The sequence below is a fragment of the Phaethon lepturus genome, unplaced genomic scaffold (genome assembly GCF_000687285.1).
Source record: "Phaethon lepturus isolate BGI_N335 unplaced genomic scaffold, ASM68728v1 scaffold9579, whole genome shotgun sequence".
NCBI lineage: Eukaryota > Metazoa > Chordata > Aves > Phaethontiformes > Phaethontidae > Phaethon > Phaethon lepturus.
The window spans coordinates 42,527-70,261 of NW_010565520.1; the positions used below are offsets into that span (position 1 = coordinate 42,527).

General features: G+C 45.0%; 1 protein-coding gene across 1 annotated transcript; it reads right to left on the bottom strand.

The window, feature by feature from the left end:
* On the bottom strand, nt 1-27,735 carry TXLNB (taxilin beta). Its single transcript, XM_010295209.1, has 9 exons — nt 27,360-27,735; nt 25,266-25,357; nt 21,330-21,500; nt 14,678-14,872; nt 12,907-13,026; nt 8,141-8,215; nt 2,976-3,068; nt 1,798-1,893; nt 1-813 (listed from the first exon to the last, which is right to left on the bottom strand). Exons 1-9 carry the CDS (start codon nt 27,733-27,735, stop codon nt 1-3), a joined length of 2,031 nt encoding a protein of 676 aa, XP_010293511.1.

Consider the following 27,735-nt stretch of genomic DNA (forward strand, 5'->3'; position numbering starts at 1 on the left):
TCAATCCACTGCTTCCATGTCTGTGTCCCCTGTTTGCTCTGCAGACTGACCTTGGTCAGACCTCTCCGCTGGGTCATCCACACATTCTGCAGCTTCTGGTGCACTTTTCGTGGGTACTGACGTATTCCCAAGGGGAGTGGGCATGTTTTGTGTGGGTGTTGGCACGGTGTCGGGGGTTGCTGGCATGCTTTGAATGGCTTTTGGTGTATTCGCAGTGGGTGCTGGCACGCTCTCAGGAGGTATCGGTGCACTTTCTGTGGGCATTGGCACCCTTTCTGGGAACGCGGGCATGCTTTTGGTGGGCTTTGGCACATTCTTGGCGGGTGTTGCTATGTTTTCAGTGGGCGCTGGCGGGCTCCCAGTGGGTGCTGGCATGTGTTCGGTGGGCGTTGGTGTGCTCATGCTGGGCTGCTCACGGCGATTCCTGTCCTCTGACCGTGGGGTGAGAGGAGAGGGGAGCTCCGGCACCAGGGCAGCATTACACGTTTGAGTGCCGCAGGTCTCTGGATCGCTGCTGCTGCTTGGGAGGGACTCACCTGCCTTGTGGGACACCCTGAAAGCTTCAGCCAGCTCCTTCAGCATGCTCTCGTCGGTAGCGCGCAGCTCAATGCTCGCCTGCTCGGAGGAGGAAGGGCTCGTATCAGCGTCGTCGTCTTCTTCTAAGATGCCATTTCCATTCACCTCTTCAGGGAACTGCGCTTGCTTTATTTTTTTGTACAATTCATTCCTCTCTTCCTGAAGAGCCCGGCAAAGGTTCTCTAGCCTCTGGATTTTCAGCACGAAGCACTCATATTCCTTGGACCTCATGGCTTTCTGTGGTCAAAGACATCAGACAAAGGTGCGGACTGAGTTTGGGTGCATGCAATTCATTGGTGGAACTGGCAATTAGGAAGCAATTTGAGATCTAGGCAGCCCTCACAGGACTCTGCCAGGTGGCTGGCTTTCACCAACTGCCCTACAATAACTGTGGTCTTTTGTACTGTAGCTGCAAGAGGAAATTCACCCCTGTTACTGTAGTGTATTAGCATTCTCCATAGAGGTTCAGATCAATTTCACTCAAAAATATTTGCAGGAATACCTGTTGATGGTCTGTGGAGCTGTAAAAACTTAGTGGATGTCCGTACAGGTAAGCGTCCAAAAGCCTACCTGGACCTCTGGTGGGCATGGGTGTGAATTTTGGGGGAAAGCAAACTGTATTATATTTTTTGGTTATTTTGCTTCTAGATTCTGTCAGAGCAGCCTAAATTGGAAAACTTTATTACTTCTACACAAGTTCAGTGTACGTTTGGGGTGAAACTTCAGGCAGTTCCAACATGCTTATGAATTTCCTCTGCAGTGCCCCTGTGACAGCATGTTTAAAACTATGGAGAACCACAAGTACTTGCTTTTGGCTCTTAGAGTTTGCCTACACAGGAAGTTAACAAAAGGCATGAATTTAAAGTTCATTAGCTAGAGCACATTAATTCCCTGGGTGGATGCTCTTATGCAGAAAGAAAGTAGCATGAAGTGAACTATTAACAATCACACATTTTTAGAGCACTTAAAATTCACAGTTACATAATTCAGTTTCTCGTGGACGTAATGAATGTCTCTGCACAATCTAAAAGCCCTAGCAGTCAGGATTTTTGTCTCTTTTTTTTTAAAAGTCATATAATTATCACGGTAGCTTGAAAAAAGACCCTTAGATTCAAGAACAATTGTTTCATTGCATTTTGGTGGTTTCAGGTCATCTCATCTCCTAGTTAAAGGCATTATGTGTGGGAAGAGGTGGATCCTGAGAAGAAAAAGACCACTCACCTCTTCAATCATGTCCAGCAACGCTCTGTTACAGTTCTCAAACCTGGATTTCCATGTAGCAGTATCCTTTTCCAACTTCTTCATTTTCTTTGTCATCTATAGAAATGGGACAAAAAGCTGAATCACAACAGGAATTCCATGCTGCAGATTAAATTAGAGCAGCCCTTTTGTTTAGGTCTTTGGCTGTACTCGTAACAGTACTACCAGCAGGTGTAGTGGCTGTGCTAAGTAATAATTTATGTTAGGGGGTGGATTTAGTTTTAAGTAGCGGCCATATAGCTTTCAGCCTCCAGTCTGTAGTCCTAAAGTTGGTGATGCGTCTAAAAGTATAGCCAACTCCCAGAGTACAAGCTGTCACAAAAAACAAAAGGCAAGGAAAAGGTGACATTATTCTGTTTCTCTCTGTACAAAGACCACAGTGTTGTATTGCTGGGAGGTTAAAGAAGCGCTTGTATCTTCTGAGCCAGCACCATCAAGCAAGAACCCTCTGGATTAGTCAGCTCTATACTACCTCCAACACACACTGCTAGCTATATAGCATCATCTTTCCCTTTGGTTTTCTGCAGGCTGAACTCTGTGAAAATCGTTAGATATTGCCTGGATCAGAGCACCAGGATTTGGGGCCCTTCTGGCAGAGCAGACCATTGTTTATTATGAAAGTGGGTGTGTTTGTTTTTTGATTCCCATTCATTACAGGAAATAAATACACCAACTGCAAGTAAACAGTCACTTGGGCTTAATGGTGGGAAGGTGTCGGTGGGCTTCAGCTCTGTCCACACACTCCAGTGGGAAGACCTGTAGCCTGTGTCAACCTTTCCATACCAGTGTCAGTGACCCAGAAGGCTCTGGGCATTCATGGAGACATGGGCTGACAAATGCAGCTCCGGACAGATCTCCAAGGGGTCTGTACCCAACCACCAAATTAGGTTTTAGGTAAAAAAAAGTTTGTTCTTCAAGACAATTTCAGTTTTAGCTGAAAGGGAGAGTGAAATGTTCAGCTTGCAGTGCTGAAGTCTAAGCTGCTGTCAGTTGTGGATGAGTGTGCCCCAGATCTTATTTGGATGTTGAGGAGATTGTTCTCCAAAATGTGCAGAAATGTCCCCATCCCAGATAAAATTATTGCAGTGAGAAATACCAAAATCTAAAAGGAGAGTCTCAAGTACAGAACCGCTACTTACTTTCTCCATCTCTTGTTTGAACGTGGCAAACACTTCATTGCTTTTGGTCAATGTTTTCTGAAATTCTTCAAACCTTTCAGAGTAGAGAGTGATCTGCATTAACAGGGAAAAAAATAACCACAGTAATTTCAGTCTCCAGGATGGTGAACTTCTTCTTTGGTAGAAGATAATAAAACAAGTGTTGTGTTTGGACATGGAAATGAGCTCTGTTTGGAGATCATGAAGCACAAATATCAGGGAACTGAAACTCTCTGCATCTTTTTAAGGTTGCAAACTATTATGATTCCTCTGTTGCAGAAAGGAAACCTGAGAAAGAATAGAAAGATCCAGGCCAGTCATTTTACAAAGACCTGGGAATTATGGGTGCCGTATTCTCCTGAATGTTGCAGCTATGATGTCTCTACACAGGGTGCCCAGAAGCAAAAGAATTCCCTAGAAGTGGAGACTTCTGAAAACATTTCCCTAGGTAACTCCGTGGAGACTTCAAGAGGACCTGTTAAAGCCTACAAAGATTTCCAGCCTTTCCTCACAAGCCCTGTATACTTCTTTTCTGTATACCATTGTGGCTGACACCTACAGGAAAGGACTCCTGGGATGAACTACAATGGAAAAGGATAATGCGATCCCTGGGCCATCTCCATGGGCAGGGACTAACCTTAGCTGATCCCACCACTGATGCTGTGCAGGACCAGGCAGTGGGATTAACTGAAGGTGAAAGCCAGCGTGGTCAGAGCTGTGCCTGAGCTCTAAGCCTTGCTTCGCCATGCAGACGTTGCCAAACTCCAACTTCAACCTGAGGGTGTAAGCTCTGGCAGGCTTTAGCAGAGGAGCTCGGCACAGCCTGGCTGTCCAGCTGCTTACCTGCCTTCTTGATCACCCAACAGGCTGGCAGCTGGGTGCTGCCCTGGCTACGCTGCTTCTGACATCCCAGTGATCTGGGGAGAGGCATCCCACATCACACTGCAGCCACCGTTTTCTCTCTTCCTTCTTTCCAATCCCTGCTCGGTGGCTCAGGCTGTGGCCGGGGGCTGCACGCAATCTGCTTCACCGGACTCCGCCACTGAAGAGCAGCATCGCTGCTCCCTTCCTGTTTTATCTGGTGTGCGGGGTAGCCCCACCACTGAGCAAAGCCCACCCTTCGCTTCACACCGCCGTGATCCTGCACTGGATTCCTTCAGCAAGCTGAGAGGGCACCTTGTCAGCTCTGTTTTGTAGCCTGCGTGTGGACTGCAGCTGCGGGCAAGGTCAGCAAAGGCAGAGGAAATAATCCCCTGCCAGCCTTTTCTGCCAGCTTCACTTCACATCATGAAGCAGAGCAGAAGAAAGATCTGTTGCAATGTGCCCACATTTAAGATTAGGGCTCCATATTTTGCTATCAGTTTGTACCTGGTAGCCACATGAAAATTCATCTGTGGCTGTACTTTGTCAGTAGGACATATTTTTATATGTGGACATCTTTGAAGAAAATTGTTCTAAAGATCTGAGTGTTTCTGTAAGAGTCTCTTGGTTTCTACTTTTTCTGTTTTTCTGAGTGGGAGAAGCACTTTCAAAGGAGGAGGCTACATAGATAAAGCACCGTTATCTGCTCTTTGGGCAAGAAGACCAGCTCCAACTCAGCCACTTCCTTCTGGCACCAGAGCATCCCCAGCAGTGTTTTGGTGGTCAGACATTTCATCTGTCCAGCTGACAGCTCTCATTAGAAAAAGTGCGATCGGCGTAACACGCCGTGGCTGAGGAGGGGGGGACGCAGGGCATCGGGAGGTGCAAGAGCAGCCTGAGCTATTCATCCCTCTGGCTGGGGGCTGGCTGCCCTCCCCGCGCCGGCGGGGAGCTGACGGGATGGTTAGCTGGGAGCTATTTCATGAGGTGCCAGCTGATATGCACCCTCCCCGACACTGCTCTTCAGTTACTGAGGAAAAGAAGATTTAGAAAATGTTGCTAATAGTGAGGTGGGTTTAATATGGTTATATTCTGATTCATAGTCATTCCGGTTAGTTGTTATGATGATCCTTAGAAAATGCCGTGGCCACAATTGCCGTGTAGGGTGGATGTGCCCGAGCTCGGGTTAAGCTAGGTAGTTAGTGTCCCGGTGGCCATGAGTGCGGCGCTGGATGCAGCCCTTCCCCGCCGAGCTGGGTGAAGGCATGGGAGGTTAATCCCCGCAGAGCTCTGTGGTGCCAGTATCGGAGCTAGCTGGCCTGAAGCTTGCACGTGTGTATTTATCCTAGGCTGTGACTTACGCACAAACAGAAACGCGGAGGGATTTGTTTCAGCAGCCTGAGTGGGATGCTGATACCAAGTGAGACATTTGGAATATACATCGTGGCTCTAAGGAGAAATGCCTGCACACCCCAAAGCCAGGTGAGGGAGCAGGGGTGGCAACCAGCAAACTGGGGCTCCTAGCCCAGAGCCATTGTCTTAAAAAAACTCACCTAAGATTCTCCGTCTCTGCTTTTCCCTTCCAACTTTTGCCTATTGTTTAATAAGATTAAAAACCTTTCATGTTTGAACAGGGCAAGCTCTGATCTCGGCTGGGGCCCTAGGCAGTACCGTAGCACCAGGAATAGCTTCTGCAATTTAAATCTGAATAATAGATGAATGTTTTCATAGCGGCTGGGAACAGCCTGTGAGCGCTGTCTCTCGCCAGGAGCAGGCACTCGTGCTCCTCGGCTGGGGAGACGAGGACCCCCTCGCTGCTGCCCACCACCCGTCCCGCTCCCCTAACGGCGTGGGCAGGGGGAGCGGAGGCAGCCCTGCTGCCAGGTGGGGGCTTGGAAGTGCAAAAGGCTTCGGGGCAGCTCAGCATGGCCTGCCGTGAGGGGGCTGCAGCGAGGACGCCCCTTTGCCTCTGTTACGCTCTTCTCGTTGCCATAGCCTGCACTGCGCCGGCTACAGAAAAATTAAAGGCCTCAGCTCAAAGCATGAAGCTAAAAAAGCCAGCCTGAGCAACATGCCTGGGGAGGGCATGCAGCATGGGAAGCACCACTGTGGTTTGGCTGTGTTCCCTGAGCTGGTGCCGGATCCCAGGTTTGGCTGTCTCAGGCTGCCTCAGCCCAGAGACAGGCTGGCACAAAGCTGATGTCCCCTGGTTCCTTACAGCTCAAGGAAGCACTGTGTGTTCATCACCTCCTCTAAAATGGAGTGGTACCTCACCCGCTATAGCGGGCGGCGAGGGCTATATTATGGCTTCTCCTCATCTCATTGACCAATGCCTTCTCATCATTTCCATGCAGCTGTTCCTCTGTTAATATCTGCTTTGTGCTGTTTGCATCAAGGAGCTCTTTATGCTCTTTCTCTTCTGTGCTTGCACAGCACCTTGCATGATGGCATCTGGTCCATGAGGGAGTCCCTTCAGTGCTACCATACTGGAAATAATAATAATCATCATCATCATCCTCCTCCCAGTAATTCCAGGCTGCTGTGTAAGTGACAGCTCTCACACTTGAGCAGAACACCTAACTGCATGTTTCATTTCAGCAAGTGAATCAATTTTTGTCTAAGGAAGTCTGCAAAGGGCACATGTGTTATCAATGCTTTTGCGGACTTGTTTGACTGGATTTTTCTACAAACAATTTTACCGTTTCAAATGTATGCTTAATATATTCTACCTTTTATCAATACCTTCGGTTTCATTAAACTGGCTACAGAGGCCTGCCTGACTACAAGACTCTTTCTGGTTGAACATAAAAGTTTAATTAAAATCACTCTGAGAGAATTGGGAGCAGGTTTACAGTTGGGATGGACTCAGCTGGAAGCCTTTGGGATTTGGTTGCAGAACCTGTCAAACTGGTGTCAGCAGCACTTTATGGGATATTCTTCGATGTGCTACCTGCTTATCTTAGCCTTTGGAAAAACACGTGAAGAACAGCGTGTTTCCAGGTTATCAGTTTAACACTAGCCTCTCTTGAATGCTCAACAGGTAGGAATTAGTCCATCTACAAGGGCAGAGCTGGAACAACTTACCAGTACTGTAAACTGTGAGCAAGGAGGGGGCCTGCTGATGGGTGAGGAGCTGGGCAGCTGCCGAGGGGCTGCAGGACTGATATCCCCCCTGCAAGCTCTGCTGGGCGGGGACCTTTCCCACAGACAGGTCTAAGAAGATAAATCTGCATGACTGTTTCTGTAAGTCTAGGAAAATCTACAGATGCTGTCTCTTTTTGATGTGGACGTCCAGCATGTCACGTAGTCTTCCCACTCGTATTCAAGGTCGCTTACTGCATTTCTCTCAAAGTGTAGTATCTGCCTTTCACTCCAACCTGACTCTTAGTGTAATTTTGGCAACTAATTTTATTTTATTGAAAGTTTCAAATTCTAACTGAATACTGAAATCCTAGAGGACCCTTTGTATAAGCCTTTAGCAGGCAGAATTCCTGCTGAAGTGAATGAAAGCTCTGCCTTCTCACCCCAGTCCAGAAAAGCACCTGAGCACATCAGGTCCAGTTTGGTAAAACATGTCTCACAACATCTATGTACTTCAGTGCTTCGCTGGATTAGAAACCTGCCTGAAGGTTAGCTATGGTGAATAATCAAGCCAAGGCACATACATTGCTGTGTGGCTGAGTACTGTAAACACTCATAAATCGTAGAATCACAGAATGGTTTGTGTCAGAAGGGACCTTTAAAGATCATCTAGTACAATCCCCCTGCCTTGGGCAGGGACATCTTCCATTAGATCAGGCTGCTCAAAGGCCTGTTCAACATGGCCTTGAATATTTCCAGTGATAGAGCATCCACAACTTCTCTGGGCAACTTGTTCCAGTGTCTCACCATCCTCATAGTAAAAAGTTTCTTCCTTATATCTAATCTGAATCTACCCTCTTTTAGTGTAAAACCATTACCCCTGCTCCTGTAACTACAGGCCCTGGTAAAAAGGCTGTCTCCATCTTTCCCTGTAAGTATTGAAAGGCAACACATGATAAGGTCTCCCCAGAGCCTTCTCTTCTCTGAGGCTAAATGAACTACATGCCACACTATGATCTGCAGTACGGGCATTACCTTACAGTTGGCTTGAAAATAGCCTGTTTCCTTTGCAATAGTCTATGGGGTGTAGAATGAGGCTAGAAGGAATATATAGAAAGTAGTTTGGATACTTTACCTGGAACGTGCCTCATGGGTTAAAAACTGGGAAACAAAGGCACACCATGCAATCACCTCTCCTACGTCACCTGTGCCTGCAGGACAGTCTCTTGCTCCTTTAACATTTTGGCCTGGAGCTTCCATTCTGCAGCTTGGTTCAGGAGCTGTGTTTTGGGCAACAGAGAGAAAATCGTTAGGTCCCTAGTTTATCAGTTGGAAATCCTCATCCTCTAGCTACCTATGCTTTTGCCACGGCTACCTTGATAAGGAGTGGTCTAACTTTCAGATGAATGCAATTAGAGGAGTTAGGCAAGACAGAGTATTTAGTGTTAGCCAGGGACAGGGCATTTGGGTGGCAAAGGCATATTTGAACAGGAGTTTATAACCTACTTGGAATGAAGTGTGCAGTACAGTGGGCTCTAAAAAGTGTGGTATTTAACCATATCTTCACCAGACTTTTAGAACGTGGTTATGATACTTTCTGGCACTTTCATTTCAGCACAGCTCCGGCCAGATTCCTGCTCTCCAGTGAGAGAGCTCCAGTGAGCCTACTGGTTAGGCCAAACGTATTGTAAAAAAAGAATGATAATGATAGTTTGAGAAAAAAGATATAAACAAGTTAGTTTACCACAGGACTTTCTTCTGTTGGATTAAATTGTACTGTTTAAAATAGCACAGTTGGGCTCTGAAAATATATTGAAAATAAAAGTACTATGTAAGTCTATAGATCCTACTCTCATATTGAACGTGAAAGGTGAGTATAACCACATGCAGAAAATGTATTTGATTGCTAGTAAAAACTTATATTCTAACTATTTTGTTGGAAATAACACATGTAAACTACTTGAATACCATGTGGCAAAAGAGCTGAGGATGTACCCTACAAACGCTGACTGAATGACATAATGAATTCCCTCCCTGTCTCTAGCTGTTTGTGGCACAAAGCCTATCTGAATTACACTTGGTGTCCATGTAGATACATATACATATATATATATTAGCTCTAGAAAAATATTTTTTCCATCAGTTTGGCTTTTTGATTTGGTCCCATTGAATTTTTACAATTTCCTAAATCAGAATGTTTTACAGCTCAAGTATGCATTGTATGAAGAAATATCACATTCTGTTTTATACCTGCCTCTCAACATTTATTTTCAGAATTTAATGTGATGTTTGGTTCAATGAAGATAAGTAAAATACTTGAATTTAGATTTTATTGACTAAAATTCCAAATAGATTGTGTCATAGCCAGTAAAAAGAGATGGTATGTGTAGGCCTAGGTTAAATGAACGTAAGTTCATGCATTTGTTTTCTTGGAAGAGGGTATGTTTTACACACACAATAATAATGTTTTTTTTTAAAGGATGAAACCTGGATTTTTAAGTTTCACGTTTCTTTGATATCTACTTCTTTGGGTTTTTGTTTTTGTTTTTTTAATGTGGTTTTTTGTTTTGTTTTGTTTTGTTTTGTTTTTTAAGGAATTATAGGGTGTCTTGTTTGAATGATTTAATGAAAAGTGCTTTGAAAACCTTTAGCTACCCAGTCTCTAGGCCAGTCATTAATTCCAAGAACTGGGCTTTTGTCCGTATTGCTTAAATCTCAGCTAGGGTTACCTTTGTATCCAGTGTGCCTGGGATAACGAAAATGGCCCACCTCCCGCGGCATGTCTTCTGCCACAGCACAAGGGATGGACAGAGAAGGCAAAGGAAAGTTGCTTCTTTTGCCTGTTAATGAAAACCTTCTTCTCTCCTACTGACCCACATAGCTTCTGCAGCTGGTAAAAATCCAGGAGTTAATAAACTCTTCTGTAATGGAAGCAAGCCACAGAGAGGCTTGCTCAAATTAGCACACACTCTTATGCAGCCTGAGGTCATCTGCAAACACCAAGCTGGGAGAAAATGAATCAGGAGAACTGATACTTTTATTAATAGGCTATGAAGTGTTAACAAGGAGGCTGAAGTATAAAGAAATGAATAAATATTGCATGTGGTGTTTACAAAGCAGCACTTCAGTGAAGTGTGATGATGTTATACTATATTATTAGAGCTGTGATAGCTGCTGGAGGCCCAGACGGTCACATCACACTCAGGACTAAAAAAGCCAGTCCCCAAGAAGATACATTCCCATTTAATGACATGGATCTAGGAACTGGCTTAATAAAAATTTAGCTTCTCTTTTTGCTGCCAGACTCTGCAAATTCCAATTATGTAGAAATCTGATCAATACCTTCCAGTCATATACTTGAAAGCCACAGAGGCTTTAAACTGCAATTAATTGCACTTCAAAGTTGGTATTACAAGTGGTAAAAATGTATGGTATGGGGAAGAAGTCCAAGTAGCGCTGACCAGTTATGGGATGATAGTTAAATTGCATCCTTAGATAAAGTTGACCCTTTGGGAAGGCCACACAGGATGAACCGTTGCTCCTTACATAGGGAACCACATTCTCAGTTGCATGTGTAGAGTGAATTGTGCAAGCAGCGAGATGACCAGCCTATTGAGATGTGGTGTACAGAGGCTGCAGCAGGGGACATCTCTCCTTGTCTGAGGTAAAGAAATTTTGGTCAGGGGCAAAGATTCCTACATGCAACAACTGCATAGGAAGACATCAAAGTGAGTCTTCAAAGAGTAATCAAATAGATAAAAGAATATTAAAACAAATTATTTTAATGACATTTTCAAAATCCTGCAGCAAAATTCATCCACAGGGATGTAAAAAAATAATATGGAGAGAACTGGCATGTAGTTCTGAAAGCCTTTCCCTGGAATGACAGGATGCTGAAATGCAGTAAGGCTCTGACTTTGCACATTACTGAGCTGGAGAAAGATACAGCTAAAGGAGAGGACTCCATCAGAGCCACCTTGATTTCATACATACATGCACACACATTACTCCCGCTGGGACTAAGCACTCAGCAATACGACTGAGGTGGGAGACAAGTGTAGGCCAGCTCGCTGGGTGCTGGGCTACCTGTGGTGTATCACGACGCACTAATTGTGCCTTGACTTGTTGCCTGGCTTTTAGCCGGTCACTTAAGCTCCTCAGTTAAATCTACCTTGCTCTGAGGTAATGTTAGCCATGCATCACCAGCCTACCTCAAAGGCAGGGTTTTTAAGCATTAGCTTGGACGGTGTGAAAAATGTTCTTTTACATGGTGCATATCATTATACACCCACTACCTAAAGGCTTTGTGGCTTGCTTTCGAACATGTTATTTCATAGGTGCTAGTCATACATACAGCAAAGACACAAAGAAAATCTCCCACTCCCGAACGTAGATGGGGATGACTTTCACTGCTTTAAAAGAAATGAAAATAATAAAACTGTGCGTATCAGTTCTGGATAAAATATGCAAAGAAGGTTTGGCTAGAAACAGGGCCAGTCACAGGCAACAGGCAGCCCCAAAACTCACGTTCTGTAAGACACAGCAGGAAAGGTCACTGATATATATTTGCATAGGTCAATTTTCCATAGAGCCAATGCCCTATCTTTCACATCTTTTTCTTCTCTTTGGTGTATCTGAAAAATCCAGTATCTGAAAATCTGAAAAACCCCCAGTATCTGAAATCTGCTACTCAGTAGCAAATCTCACAGTGACTGCAGTAAAGTAAGCCCAAATTTGCTTTGTCATTGTAAGGGATTTCTTGGAAATGTTTCCTGGGGTTTGAATCTGCCAAGAATCAACTGTCATGAATGAAATTTTGGCTTTTGGCTTTGCACAGGCCTTGCAGTGAAAGGGAGTAACTCAGCTGGACCACAGATTGCCATGCAGTGACATGCAGATGTGCACGTGGAGAAGCCCCGGCTCCTCTTCCCCCTCAGGCTTGAGCTGGGAGTAAAGCTGAGCAGCCGTGGGTGTCCCCGCCGCAAGACTGGTACAGGGAAGGAGGACAAATGCTCTTATGGGCAATTTCTGGTAAGAGGTGTTTGCTGTGTTTCCCTTGTGCTCCACTCACAGGGCTTAGAGCCCCTCATATTCATCCATATTTTATGATCCTTTGGCCACGCCTGTGCTAATGTACCTGTTTCTAGCTATGGGGAGGGGGGTAAATATCCTCTCTTAAGAGCTTTCTCATGCTGCTCCTGAGTTAGCTGGAGGACTGGTGAAAACCAAAGCTTTCTTCCAGCCCATGAGAGCCTGTCGCTCACCTTGAGCCGTCTCAGCTGCTGCCTCTGCTGAGAAGAGGGACTAGATGTTAGTGTCAAACTCCCATCCTTTGTAGATGTTAGGAGTGCTGTGAAAATACCAGGCAGGCTGAGAAAATTAATTTTGATCTGACTGAGTTGCAAAATGTGTGAGACCAGGGAGGACTGCCCTCCTCCCACGCCAGCTGTGCCTGCGGGGGACATCTCTCCTGCTCTTTGCTGTCCCCCGCTCGAGGTGTCCCCTCCGCCAGGTCGGGCGGACATCTGGGGAGGCTCTCAGCCTGGGGGGTTACCGGCCTCCAGCCATCTCACTTTAACCCCACGTTCTTCTTCTCCTCTCTTGGTTGATAGTTCAAATGTGCTCATTTATCATGTGAGGAGATGAAGTATCAAATATCAGAGCTGTTTGGAAACTAATGGCCTCACCTGACCCAACGTCATGATGAATCGACTGTGTAGTAACAGTGAGCTAGCTGGAGCGGTCTGCTCTAGCCTACCGCTCTGCAGTTTGGCTCAAAAGCTGTAAATGCCGGTGAAAGCAGCCTTTCAGGGGCTGTTCCTGTACATCGAGCACTGACGGCAGCAATACGAATGCCTCTGCTACTGTATCCCACCTCGGACTGAAGAACCAATATATTAGTGAAATAGCATGCAGGGCTCAGATTTGCCTAAACTTAGGTAAAAGACAGACAGATTAGAAGGATAGGTACGTATTCCTTTTCTTTCTGATGTCGCTCCTCGGCTTCCTTCATCATTTCCTGGGACTGCTCCAACTTGGCATCCACCAGTTTCTGTTGAAGTTCTCTGTGCTTAAATATTTTATCAAGGTGCTGTAAGAAAATAAATTCTGCTGAATGCACAGGTTTGATTGTGTACACAGACCTTCACACTCATGCATGTACAGCTATCTAGTGGAACACCCATAAGACAAAAATATTGCAAAACAGAAGGACTCCCAACCTATTGCAATTACTAAAAACCTACAGTGCTGATAAGAAGAAACTGTGCCAGAATTTGCATGGGAAGGGATTACATTATCTGCTTACATTATCTGTTTTGATTTATTATAGCAAAAAAAAGTTTTTTAAAAAGCACCTTAGTATCTTTGCTGGTTCTATGGTCTACATATGAAGTCATCAGTATAATTCAATATAACTGCAGAGCAAATACTTGCTCATCAATAATAAATATGCAGGGACACACTTTTTTTGGAGCTGGAGTGGCCAGCAGATCCAAGCCACTGTGTGGATAAATGCGTAAAGGTACACTGCAGTCCTTGGGAGCATGTGCACAGCTCATGCCCTCCTCTCTCTAATTACAAGCTCCGTACATCCCCTTTGCTCTGGCCTCACATGCGTAACGTGGGCTTGGAGGGCCTGGGTGAAAGTGCACGAGTAGGGATGGGGAGGAGATCAGACCAGATGAACCAGAGGCCTCCTCTGGCCTGGAAAACATCTGGCTCCATGGTGACCTTCAGGAGGTAAATGTTGCTGAGAGCCCTCTTCACTCTCACTTCATTTAGATAAAATTCACAGGAGCAAATATTCTGAGCGCATGCCTCCGCTTTACATTGTCTTCTCATAGAAACCACAAGACAGGAATGTACATTTCCTTCATTCAGCATGAGACTTCACACATGATGCAACAGATCTGGAAATGCATGTATTGAATCGGGCATTCCAGATTGTAAGGACAGATTATTTATCTTTTATTCAGTATGATAATGTTGTCTGGTTGCACTGAGACTCACAGTAAATGTATTTAGAAACAATAAAAAGACCCATTGTGATATTTGTTAGTATTTGTCATCCAAGTAAAAAAAAAAAGGTATTTTGGGAAACCTCCTGGAGGGAGGTTTTTGTGTCAAAATTTTCTGACCAACTCTAATGTTTACTGGAAGAATAATTTCCCATCTGTCTATCGACTGCTAGATCTTATGGTGAGCATTGTGCCTGCAAAGAAGAATCTATTCCAATGCAAAGGGCCTCCTTTATCTGTTGTCTTCATTTTCCGCTTCTGGGAAGGGTCAAAGCATTTACTCCAGAGCCCTTCTCAGCAACCTGTGTCTGGGGGGAACAAAAGCGTCTTTGGCATCACCAGCAGAGCAGGCTGTCCACAAAAGATGGGAGCTGGGAGGTGCTCAGTGGGGACTGTTTGGGGGGAAGAAGGAAAGGGGTGCTGGGGGGGCTCCCCGGGGATTTGGGGGAGCTGTGAGGGGGCCGGGGGGCAGCTTAGCAGGCAGCTGGCACACCTTGCTGTGCAGGCGCCTCGGCCCCTCTCCCCGCAGAGGCCAGGCTGCCGGTGGTGCTGCCGGTGGGGTGCTGGCCCCCGCAACCCCTTGCCCGTGGAGTTCGCCACGCAGAGCCTGCGGTGGGGGCTGCCCTCGGTACCTCCATGAGACACCCGAACGAGAACCAGCGGGGAGGACAGGCGGGCCGATGGGTTCCGCTTCCCCCGCTGGCACCGGGGCGTTGCTCTCACCTCTTCCCGCAGCTCGTACTGGTCAATGATGCTTTTCAGCTTCTCTGCCAGCTCCGTGTTCTCCTGGCAGAGCTTCATGTTCCTTTCGCTTTGCTGCTCGATCTGAGCCTGGATTTCACTCAGCGTGCCCTGGAAATGATTAGTTATTTCTTTCCTCTTCTCATCTTCCTCCCGTGCCCGCTGAATGGTTTCCTCCTGTTGCCAAATGGGAGAGAACGCAGCCGTGTAGGTAAGACGCGTGATAAGCGGTTCCAGAAAGGTACCGTTTCGGAGCAGCATAAGGCTCCCCTTGGAAGGATTATACGTGTTTGCATTCCTCTTTGGCGATTTTCTTGCTTTCATCTGCTCCAGCATTAGGCATGATTCTAAATTTACAGAGCAAATTACACAGTGGCCTTGAAAAAATTAGGGAACTAAGAATTTGCATTTATAAAGATAGATGTAGAGCAGAGTTTCAGATCAAAGCAAGCCTGGAAAAGGGGACATACATGCATGTCTTGATTCATGATACTGCAGCGCAGCTTTTGCTTTGGAAGAAGATATTCAGTGAAAGTAGTCAAAAGCTCTTTTATGGAAATTCGTTTTGATTGAATTAAAAAATCACCCTTTAAAATGCCTCTTTTTAACTAGGAATCCTCATATCAAATTTATGGTCTCTGGGATTTTTATTTTTAAGAGAAATCCATTACTTTCCATAGAATCCCTCCCAATTCCTTCCCTAACTTTTTGACTGACACCAACATTTGCACTAATTTATTAGGTAGAGGAATCAAGGAAAGCTTGTGGGCTGTTTCTTATGGAATCAAAGCAGAGAATCACAATTTTGCCTGGAGAAAGATTGATGGAATTTTTTTTTTACCAGTTATTGAAATTCTGGTTTGGATTTATTTATGTAAAAGATAATGCAGAAAGAATCTGGATTCATTGCTTTGGATCCAGAAATACGGACTATTTTTATTCCTTACTCATTTCCTTCCAGGGCAGTCTGCCCTTCTGGGAAATGTAATCCTGATGTACAGTGGCTTGGACCATATCTGTTGTAGTTACAAATTATGCCAGAAAGACGTTAAGAACCCACTCCACAGCATGGAAATGGCATACTCTAATAAGGTTTCAACCGGCATGATCATTTACATAAAAATCTCTGCTAACACTGCATATGGCTATTTTCTATAAATATCCTTGAATAAAGCCTTAGCTGACTCTAATGAGGCATAATTTTATCATAAATGTGACATAAAAGGTGTTGATTCAGGCCTTACTCTTAAAGTAAGATGAGGACCAAATGATCCAATTTCTACTTAGCATGAACAACAGAAGCCTGATCTTGGACAACTGCTGTTCAAGGTGGGAGATGTTTGTCCTTTCGCTGACTGGGGAGTGACAAAGATGACAATGCCTTGGATGACGGGAGGAAAGTATTGGAGCCATTGGTGCTAATAACGCCGTAGAGCACGGAAATCACCACGAAGGCCTGCTGTGCTCGGCAGTTTACACAAGAACACGTGTGTGTACCCACAAACAGAGTAAAACAGTGTGTGAGCCCAGAAAGACTCTCGTTCTGACGAGGAAGAAAGAATTTCAGACCGAGCTGGACGAATGACTTCAGGGGGTCCTGGTTCAGCACCTGGGTTGGAAATTGGACACGTGAAAAATTTGCAGCAAGACTAAAGAGAAGCTCTCTAACTATTTTTTTTTTAAATTGGTGAGAGTGATTTTGGATTAGCCTGAAGCATTTTGCTTGACCAGAAATTGAGCTGTGTTCTGTTTGTAGTTACTTTCTGTTTAACTCTTTTCAGGACAATTTTGAAAAGAAATGCTGTTCCAAAGTAGAGTTAAAAATGCTACTCAGAAGTTGTTTTAAATCAACTGCTTTAGCATTCCCAAAATGAAACATTTCCTTTTCTTTTGAAAGGGGATGTTTACAATGTCGTCCTTTTTATTTTTGTTTGAAACTTTGGCAAATTTAACTTGAATTCCTAGATAGTTTTGATCAAGCCAGAACTCCGTTTTACCTCTACTATACTAGTTAAAAAACTGCTCATGCCTTTTTGTTCTCCATTGTATAGGTGCAGCCGTGAGCAGGGAGAAGAGTGACGAGGTGCTTTCACTTCAAGAAGTCAAGAGTGAGAAATTGAACTTGCCTGTCTGGAGTCCTATTTCTACGGCTTCAGAACGTCCCTCCTCAAAAATACTTTATTGTTTCAGTGGACCAAATGGTGTTACAGCACATCACTGCTGTGATTTAAAGCTCTCTGGAGTAATAAAACTAGCTGAATATAAAACAAAAAATTGGTGAATTGTGTGTAAGTCACACCACGCAGTTCTGTTACAAGGTGAGACATCCTGAGAGTAGCAATCATGCAAATGTGAAAAAAAAAAACCCCAACCAAATCATGCATATGTTACTCAGAGGATCTTATTTCCTGCTCATCCTCTCTGCTGAGGTAGAATAATTATACAGAGCACAGATGATACAAAGATTCATGGTTAAAGACACTGAGCCAGGAAGGATTTAGTTGCAGGGCATGGTATTTCTCTTGACCTCTTGTGCTTCGGAGAAAAAGATATTTGAGGAGGCTATTTGCCTGGGGCGCTGGGGTGCGTCCCAGAGAGCCCCTCAGAGTGCCTCATAAAATGGCAGTGATTTGTTAAATCCTCGGTATCGTGCGAGGAGCTGTGTGAGCAGGAGGGCGGCCGTTCGGCTACGGCTCTGTGCAGGGACCCGCAGGCATTGCCCCTTCCCTGTGCCGAGGAGCAAAACCCCGCTGTGCCCCGGTGCCGTGCCGCGGAGCCGGCTGCAGTGCTGCCAGCGCCCCGCTGAGGGTAGGCTGGCGCCCGGGCCCTACGGTATTACGGTTTCAATCTCTAGGTGCTCCTGACAATACCGTGGGGATAGTGATGGGTCTTTGGAGTTGTCTGCTTTAAACCTGAGCCTTTACTAGCTGGAAAAGCCTACGGCTGAGGCTGCACCTGCACTGGAGCCCGGGAGGGGGCTCGGTGCTCACGGTGCCACCGGTCCCTGCCAGCTCTGCTCGGGGGCTGCAGTGTCGGCTCCCCTTCACCCACCCTACCTGGGCAGGGGCAGCCTGGCAAACCTCAAATCATCGGCATCACCCATGTTTTATTAGCACAAAGCTACAGCCCCAAGTCTTTGTTATACCTGTCCCCTTAACCTGAGAGAATGCACTTTTTTCTAACAGGTCCCTTAGTCCTTCCCATTTCAAGCCCCCATAGTGCGAAGTAAGATCCTTAAGTTTTCTCCCAGATTGGAGGCTTGACATTGACTTCTGTTTTGTGTTGCTGCTGTTGCAGCTGAAGTAGCTGTGGGGAGTCCAGAGCTCCTGAGTTGTAGGGAGCAGAGCAGAGGGTGCTTGGGGTGGTGACTTCTCAGCATCATCATGGTGAATTCATAACACACAAACCACGGTTGGCCTTGTCAGTTGCTTCACTCTGTGCTTATTCTTTTAATAGCTTTAAATTAAGTGCTCAGTTTTAGTGAGAAAAATTAAGCATTGTAAATTCTTTTTAGATTTCCAGTTGTGGAAGACAAAGTCCAGCCATAAACTATTGTTCCTTTTCCTCTGCCCTTTCTTAATCTTTGTGCTCCATACCCACCCTATCAAAGGTACATTCTTGTGTCCTACTCCAGTACTACTATCACTCTTTAGTTTTACTGCTAAAAATGTAAGAATGCATTGAATAAAAACCTTGTAAAATTAAGGCAAGGATATTTTGCAGTTTGGGATTTACCACCAGAATGTGGGATAATTTGCAAATAGAAGGGCAGGATTGTCTCTGGTCCTCATGCCCCTCTGGGGCAACTCGAGAAGAATGAGGTCTGCTGAAGTCATATCATCCGAGATGATATGAGTGAGGATGAACCGTTCTCTTCATTCCCAGGCAGTATGGTCTGAGCCTCAGATCTGCAGTTTGCAGCTGAGCCCGTAACCAAAGCTGTTGACTGTTGTGACATTTGCATGAAAGTCGCTGCTTAATGCCCGGCAGCAGGGAGGACAAGGGACCTGAGATGCTCATGTCACTACAAGATGAGGAGTAGCCACAGGGGAAAACTGATTTGCCAGATTGCCAGATAACTGGCAGAACATGAACAATGTGGAGAAATGAGTTGCTGTTGGTCTTAGCAGAGCTACTCTCTATTGCAGTGGGAACGCATCCTGCTATGTCATGAACATTTATTCTGCTTTTCTTGAAGGGATAATTAAACATCTGTTTTCTGCTGTGAAGTGTAACTGCAAGGAAATAATCTGGATAGCTGGACAGTAAGTCGGGTTTTGAGGCCAGTATCCAATACTAACCAGAGACTTTTCTTCTCTGATCTGTACTGTGGATTTTGAGCGCAGCTCCGCATTACATATTCATCACCACTTGGCTGCACCGATCTCCAGTTAATGGGAATTCCACACACCAGATGAGTGAAGATGACATTTGCATGACGTGATGTGCATATAATGTACCACATGGCAAGTCAGAGGAGGTTCGTGATCTGGACAGGCCAGTTTTCTCCTGTGCCATTGAAATGACACAATCTTCTACCGTTTTTATTTTCCATGCTCTGGAACATAATCAGAAGTGCTAATCCCAAGTGCTAAAAAATTATGAATCAGCTTCTCTGTCCTGCCAAAACCAAAATAAAAATTACTTAAGCAGGAGATTTTAGAAATAACATTTGATGGATTCTCCTGTTTTGGGCTCTCTCAGCAGAGTCATAAGCGAAAGAAAATCACATTCATTTAAATAAACAGATGACATTCTGGAGATTCACAGATGTCCAGGAGCTAAAGCTTAAAGGCAAATATTCCAAGAATTACGTTAAAATTCTTAGAGAGACAAAACTGTGTAAAAATATTGAATGCCTTTGTTTAGTAATTTAATCCTCATTCATTCTGCAAGTATATTTTGTCTTACTGGCTTATTTAACCTTGTTGTTTTTACACTGAAAGCACAGGAACCAGAGGAAAGCTAGTATTCTGGGTTTCTTGAAAGGTCTCCAAATTTTTGGAAAGGTGTGGCCAAAATGTGAACACTTGTTTCTACTACAAGATCAGCTCAGGTACCTTTCCTGGCTCACCTGGCATAGGTACAGGATAAAAATCAGAACTGAGTCTGAAATGGATAGGTTTATTTAGGGGACTTAGTCCCAAAGTAAAACAGTCCAACAAGTGGAAAGAGACTTTCCTAAATGTAGAATGTGTAATGAACTATTTATATGCAAAGAGAAAGGAAAAATCGTGCTCTAGTAGTGAGTTTAATAAGCTTATGATAGCTGGGAAATCATAAGAGGAATTCGACAAAACCTGTTCCAAATATGGTTTCCAAATATAATTAGTTTTTCTCTATACCCTAGTTTCTGCTGATTTGTTCTCCTGATATGATTTGTTTGTTTTAGCAATCTCAGTTAAGTCTATGTAAACCACTGTACACTGTACTCTTAAATCACTTTAAAATTGGCTTGTAATTCTGTTGAAAGATTTTGCCCGAAGACGGTCTGGTAAATCAGTGTGGATCAATATCAAGGTGTAGCTCAGGTCTTGTACAAATGACAGGCACAAATTTCATTGGCACTACCAGTTTTCTGCTACTACAACTGAACACACAGAGATTTGCTTCTAGTTTTCCTAACTATCTCTTAAACTGCTTTTGTCCTTCTACTACTGCACAGTCTGAGTGTACACATGGCCATTCCCCCTCCCAACTATATTCTTACCAACGTACAATGAAAGTCAGAGCTAGACCCTGAAGGCCCGCTCCTGAGCTGGTGGAAATGAACAAAAATCCGTTACAGTTAATAGAGGTTATATCAAGTGAAATTCTTGCTGCTGAGAATTCATATGTGTAATTCTATACAGAACTATATCCCCATAAAGAAGGATTTTTAATAGATCAAAGCAGAAGCTTTTTGTATAATAATAACACCACCATTACTAACATGTACTCAGAAAAAAAGGAAGATCACAACAGAAATGTGCTTCTTGAACCTAAAATTTTTCAAGAAGCACAATCATATTATAAATTTCACATTTAAATGGCATGATGCACCAAGCAATAGGCAGACATGGCATATGGATCCCAGCCTTTCAACGCTCCTGCAAATTTCCTTTTTGAACTGATGCTTGCAAGCCGAACAACTTCCACAGTGTCGGCATCTTTCCTATCTTGCAGCTTGACGTCTTGAGGCAAATGTCGTGATTGACTAACCCTCACAGATCACATGAAAATGGCCAAGCGCTCAAATTGGCGCTGAAATGAAAACATCTGGCCACCTTCTGCGAGTCCCCTGGAACAAAGCTGGTGTTCCTACGATTCTGTCCATGCAGGTACATTCGCACCTGCAGCCTCAGGACCTGGTCTGTTCGCACCACTGGGTTTCTCTGCGCTGAGCTCCCTGATAACGCAAGGAGGGCTTACAGATAACGTGCGCAAACTCAAAGTCCAAAAGTGCTCGGATTTTTCCAAACAAGGAGTAAAAGGGTCTTGGTGTAAACGGGCCTCAAGGCTAGAGCATATATATAATGATATATTGCACATGCAGATGCAAACGTGCCTTTGATTTGGTGCTAGGGCAAGATGGGAAGGCACCAGCGTCTTCTTCCCCCAAACTGCCAGGTACCTTGATAATGCCACCACTCACCTTGAGGTTTTTGTTGTGCCTCTGGAGCTCCCGGCACAGGCTCTCGAGCTTGCTGCGGGCAAGGATGGCTCGGCTGTGCTCACTCTGCAACTGGTCCTTCTCCTTGGTGATCTGGGCCTGCCTCTTCTGCAGGTACTTGAGCTTTTTCTGCTCAGTGCGATGTTCTTCAAGCTGGGTGGGGAATGGGGGTTGAAACAAAATGAAGAGGAAAGGAAAGAAAAGGAAATGAACTCTTTTGCTTCACACTTTCTTAAACTCTTAGCAAGCATTTTATATTTATCATTGCTGGTGGAAGAGGAGCAAGCCACCTGGAGAGAGTCCCAAGCCTGCTTGCTGCAACGGTCCCGAGTGTGCTGTACTGTGGGTGAGTGAACATAATTTTTAATACTCTCATCACACCATTTCAGCCCTTCCTTCTTTGGTCTGAATTTCTTTGAAGGCAATATGTGAGGTTTTATTTTTGTTTCAACGTGAGGAACTGGAGCAGCCGGTAGTGCTTTATGCGGTGAGATTTCTCCAGATCATGAGATAACGCAACAGTTGCTCATTCTGTTTTGTGGCTTCCTAAAAAAGAAGCGGCTTCCCAGATACACACAGGAACCTGCTGTAAAAAACAACAGCAGAAGAGGCGCTGGAGACCAGGGATGCCGTCTGTGTGAAGGCTTTACTGCTGATGGAGGAGGATGGTCTTCAGGGAGGAGTTCCCCAAAACGACGTGTGGGCACCTCCTCTTGTCAAGCTCCTCTCGCCCACGGGCACACATGGGACCATCCGTCAGTTGTCTTTCTGGAGGTCCCGTCATCAACGGGGGTGGTTTGCAGAACCCACTGCAAACCTCTTTCGGGCTCTTTGGATCTATCTAATTACTGAAGAAGATATGGACAGTCCCTGACGCTCATGGGAAGCTGCTGTTCCTGTGGGTGCGTGGCTCCTGCCTTCCCTAGAGGGCTGGGAGGGAGGAGGGTATATTTGGAGGGGGGATGAGGGGCAGCAACAGCATTGCTAATAGCCGTCCCCACACAGACCGGGTATTTCTTCTGACACGTGCCTGTTACTGGCTGTTTGGAAAAAACTTCCTGCAGTGCAAGTTAACACCGTAACAGATACATCAAAGCAGCATTTCACCTCTGAAGCTTTTAAAGATTTCTCCTCCTGTTCCAAGGCCCAGCAGCCCCCCTCGCTGTATTACGGCGTGCATACATTGCCAGACCTTTCTGAAGTTCTGATGTTTTCCCATTGAAAAACAGCAGCACATGAGCTGCAATGTGCAAACCTTAATAGTAATAGTTGCTACTAAGATTACATTATCTAATAGTACGGTACCACTAGTATTAACTATTAACCCCAGTATGACTGGGAAAGTTTCTAAGTGCAGGTGAATGATGTGCAGCTCAAACAAGACAGTCAACAGGCATCATATTTTACACTTTCTCTGCCCAAGGATCTGTTTTCTGCAGATGTTCTGTAATTTGTGCTTACAGTACAGAGCTCTGTGTATTATCAATCAAATCACCACAGCTAGGCATATCACAAAACAATGCAGGCACCAGCTTGAAGTATATTTACAGTTTATGCTCAACTTTCTGCATCTGTATTGTATGTTTTTTACCCCAGTAGATCAGAATAGGGGCTTTTGCCTCTAATCAAGCTGCACTGGCTGAAGTAATTTTTCTAGGATTGTGGGGAAAAAATAACCTCTCAGTAATTAAGGCTCAGATTTGTTTTCTTTTACAAGCTTGATTTTGGCCCCTTCCTTTTTAAAAAACATAAAAAAATGTTCTTTTTGCTTCACATTTTGCATGCACAGCCTGTGCTGAGCAGATAATGATTTATCCAAATTTTAGATGATTCACTCAAGCTGTGCTTGAGATAGGGGGCTTAGAAGAAAATAAGTCTTAATCGTGATATGAGAAGTCTTCCAAGCATTTTTTTTCTTTTTTCTTTTTTTTTTCAGTAAAAAGGGCTTGCACTAGAAACTTGTATTTCAAAGTTCTTGGGAATGTCTAAGACATGGTGTTACTTTTGCGCTGAGGAAGGGAACTCATTGGTAAATAAGAATGACAAAAGGGCTCCCAATGCCAAACTTCTAAGAATAATTAATGAAATATTAGCTAATATGAACTACAAATAGAAGGAATTATGATTTTTGAAGGCTGACCTAGAGAGATAAATTCTCAGTTTAGGAAAAAAGTTTTATCTTGACCCCACTGCAGACAATGACAATACTCATATTTATTTATTAGCATATAGTTCTTGCACCCAGCACTTGCGTGACCCTCAAGACCTCTGAAAATAAACCGGTCACAAGCAATTCTGCAACAGCCGCTTGTGGGCAAAAGCTAAAATATGGGCACGGTCTGCCTTACTAACCCCAGCCACTCTGCCTACACCAGTATTAGTGAGTAAAACGTTCTCTGACGGCGAGTAGCGTGGCACGGCTTGTGCCCAGACGTCTTCCTCCCCCATCCCCGCAGGCATGGCTTCCTCCACACCAGCCCGTGCTCTTCCCCGATGCCTTCCATCCCCTGCTGTACCCGCAGGCTGTGCCAGGGCACGCGCTACCAGTTCAACAGCAGCCAGCTGGGCGGCCGCGGGCGAGCGCTGCTGCCGCGTAGGGTCCAACGCAGCCGAAGCCACTGCCGGCGTCCAGCTGCACCGTCCCCTGCGCTACGCTGCAAGGAGCGCTTGTGTCACCCCATGGCTCGTCGGACCGGGGGGCTGAACGGGCTGCAAAGCAAACTCAGCAAAAGCAACAAGTGGCCTGAAGTGTGTGATGGGGATGGACAAGAGGGAGGAGAGGGAGTGGTAGCTGCTACAGCTGACTGCTGACAAGCTCTTAATCACACTACACACCTCAGCTGTGTAAGGTTTGCTCCAACAAGCTTTTAGTTGTATTTATTAAATGAGTTATTTTAGTGACATTGCACAGGATGTCGAAAACGAATGCTCGGTATTTTTGTTTTAGCGCCTTTCTCCTGGATGGGTTACTAGCAATATGGCCCCTGTTGTATACAGTGCTCCAGCAATGCTTGAATGCAGTGGAAAGTACATTATAGAGGAACAAGAAGACCTGTTTCAGTTAATCTGTGGGCATGAAGTCCCTTTAAGCATGGGCTAAACCATAAACTGCCTGAGCCCGGTTTATGAAATCATAGGATTTTACATGAAAAAAAAGGAAAGCTGAACTTCACATTATGATGAGACATGGACGGACACATCTGTGCATAAAACCAATTATAAAGTCAATGTTCTGCTTGGCACCTTTTTCAGTACTCCACAAACTGTAAAATGCTGCAGCCTTTTCATTTGTAAGATTTCCACAGCTTATGGCCATAGAGCCCTTTAACCACTTAGAAGAAAATACTTGCTCTGACAATAACCCATCCTAAGTGAGGAAAAAACAGAGTCAGACAGCTGGCATTATTACAGGGGTGACATTATGGTGGCAGGGGCTTTGACTCTTCATTTCACTATGTTGTGGTTTCTCTCTCGATCGGCTTCAGTTTCCTGTTTTCTGATTTTCTGCTTCCTAACTTTTTATACTAAGCCTTGTATTATCTTCATTTTGGTTAAATCACCGATATATAATTTAAAGCAACACCTGCATACAAAGGTATGCAAGACTCCTGGCAGAAGGCAAAGGTAGGAGTCTAGTCACTAGTCTCCAGTGTGGGTCTGTGGGGTATATTCACCTTTAAGTACAAATATTCCACCTCATCAACTTTTTAACCCAACGTCCAGCTTGTTTTCCCCACTTTTTACTTTTTTCTTCCTTCTGACCCGTAATTGATTACTTAATCCTGACAATTACTTTGGGATTCACTTAACAGGACAGACACTACAACTACAGGAGGTTTGACCATGCTGCATGGCACATGGTTTTCATACCTTCCCGTACGGACAGTTTGCATAGAAGAGAACCAACAATGTACTAACCAGCTCAGCATACTTCTTAAATAACAGGTCCAGCTTCTCCTCTGGAGTATTCAGCTTGTTCAAGCTTTGCATCAGTAGGGTGGCTTCCTTCCCTTAAAAGAAAGAAGCAGAGATTTGATGGTAGAGGTGGTTTGTAGCTGATGTACTGTTATGAAACTGGTTGTTTGATACATGAATCTGTGAAAACTGAGGGAGAAATGAGGCATTTTGGAAGGAAAAGAATAATTTTTGCTATGAATTCCTGTTGGTTTTTTCTCCCCACAAGAACAAACATCCTTGAATATTCTTCCACTTCAGCCCTCAGTAATGTGCTGTCCTCTAGCAAAAGCACTGGCTATGAAATGTCTTTGTCCTGTATAACCTGACTTCCATTTAATGTTTTTGTAACATGACTGGGTCACATATATGGCACATTTGACTGAAATAGGATGGAAACAGCCTGGACCCCGAAGGCTCAGAAACCAGATCCCTTTGCAGGTGAAAACTGATCAAAGCTGGTGTACTCAGCTCCTGTGCTGCTCAACCCGTGCAAGACGTAGGGAAGATTAAGCTAGGTACGGAGACTGTGCTGCGGATGGAAACAATCAGAGAGCGGCGGGTGCTGCCCGCCAGGTCTGGGCTGCATGATAGTGGTGTAAATCAGTTCCCCTGACTCGCTGAAGAGACTATGGATACCAGAGACAGTCTAATAACTCTCTGGGCATGCATAGCTAAATCACTGCATAGCCATTTGTGTATTGCTTCTCTTCTGATACATCTTGGTATTCATTTCAGCCCAGAGTATGAGCTGGAGCTTGAACACAGCTTGTTCATCAAATACAAAATGTCCCTGGTGACCCTGGAGGTAAGGACGGCTGTGGTGCTCGGGGCTTGGCTGTGGTGCTCGGGGCTTGGCTGTACTTTTCCAAACGCTCCTGTTTCCCGAGGCTGTAAGAGCAAATTTTCTTTCTGCCTGAGGCTGGACTTTTTTTCTACTTTGAGTCTAGTGCAGTCCAGGAGTACTGCCTGTGGGGAAAATCCACTATTTCACACTAAATTCCCTCTACAGCTCCAGTATAAATAAGTTTAAGTATAAATAAGTTGAAGAGAGCTAAAATAAAATCCTGGAGTGAAAAATTTTGCAAGTGCAGCTGGAGAACTGTGCTTTGGTAGTGTTTGTACTGATCTTGGGGAGGTACCAATAACTGCACCAAAGCCAAGGCAACAGAAACTGAGGACTTTCTTTCTCCTCAACATTCAAGGGATTTAGGGAAAAAATTCCCTGCTCTCTCCAATGCTTAGTCCCTTGTCTGTGAGAACGTCCTGCAGTGGTTTTTCTATAGGCTTAGTCTACGACTGGGTTTGGGTTCTCATGCAAAAGAGAGGCTTGAAGACTGGCAGGAGTTAAGTGTAGGGAGGGAAATAAATGACATGTTTGCTAGACTGGGATGTAACTACATTGCTCTCTAGTGGCTGCCCAGCAGAAAGGACATACTTTACAAAAATTATCTGAGACTTCTTTCTAGCTCAGCTAGCGGAGCCCTGCCGTGGCCAGGGTGCTCTATAAGCACTGTGCTCAGAGAAAATAAGCGTATTGACCTATTTCATATAGTCCATGGTGAGTCCCCAGGTCTGCTAGATGAAAACCAACCTGGGCATGACAGTGGGGTTTGTTCTGCAGATTCCCATGCCACGTACCACTGTTAGCACCGTTACGGCCACTGAGAAGTCATACCCGAGGAAGAAAAATTTTACTGAGGCAGAAACGAGAGGCTGGATTTTCCTTCATCTAAGGAGCAACTTTCTGCAGTGTGTTGTCAGCCTCACAGATTTGGCTAACTAGTTTGGGTGGCCCAATAGTATATCAGTATTGTGTGATATAATCCTAAGCTTTTGTCTTTTTATAAGGACTAATATCTGATACAGGCTACATGTATCTGTTGGGTAACTGCTGAAAATAATTATGTTAGAGAAAAGTTGTAGCAGTCACCGTAATTTTCAGTGGTAACTGGAGGTCCCTATCATCCATGGCAGAGGCTTAACATGAGGAAAGCAAGGACCGGGGAGGTTTTACTTCTGTTCGCAGAAGGGCTGCGTAAGTACATAAGTACTTGCCTAGTCCTTTCAGGATTTTCTTCTCCAGCTTTTGCTCCTTGCTGCCGCTGGGCTCCCTCGCTCTGGCAGCGTCCCCCGGAGCCAGCTTCTCTTTCTCGCTCTCCTCACTCGCATCTTCGTACTCCGCATCCTCCACGCTGCCTGGCTCTCCCTTTTCCGGCCTGTCGCTTCCCGTGGCGGCACCTTCCTTCTCCATCAGGCTCGCGGCAGACCCGTAGGTTTTAATAATGTCCTCCAGCTGCCGGCTCAGCTCCTCCGAGATGTCACACACGGCTACTTCGGGCCGGGCACCCGGCTGCTCCGTGGGGGCTGGTTTCTCCCCGCTCTGCCCCTGGGTGTCCTGCCCGGGTGAGGTGGGAGACTGGTCATTCTCCAT

Coding starts and splice junctions, on each gene's coding strand:
- TXLNB (XM_010295209.1), bottom strand. CDS start 27,735: ATGGAGAATGACCAGTCTCCCACCTCACCCGGGCAGGACACCCAGGGG. Junction 14,873..21,329: donor GGCACAACAAAAACCTCAAG/GTGAGTGGTGGC, acceptor ATTTGGCAACAG/GAGGAAACCATTCAGCGGGC. Junction 1,894..2,975: donor TCAAACAAGAGATGGAGAAA/GTAAGTAGCGGT, acceptor CCATTTCTATAG/ATGACAAAGAAAATGAAGAA.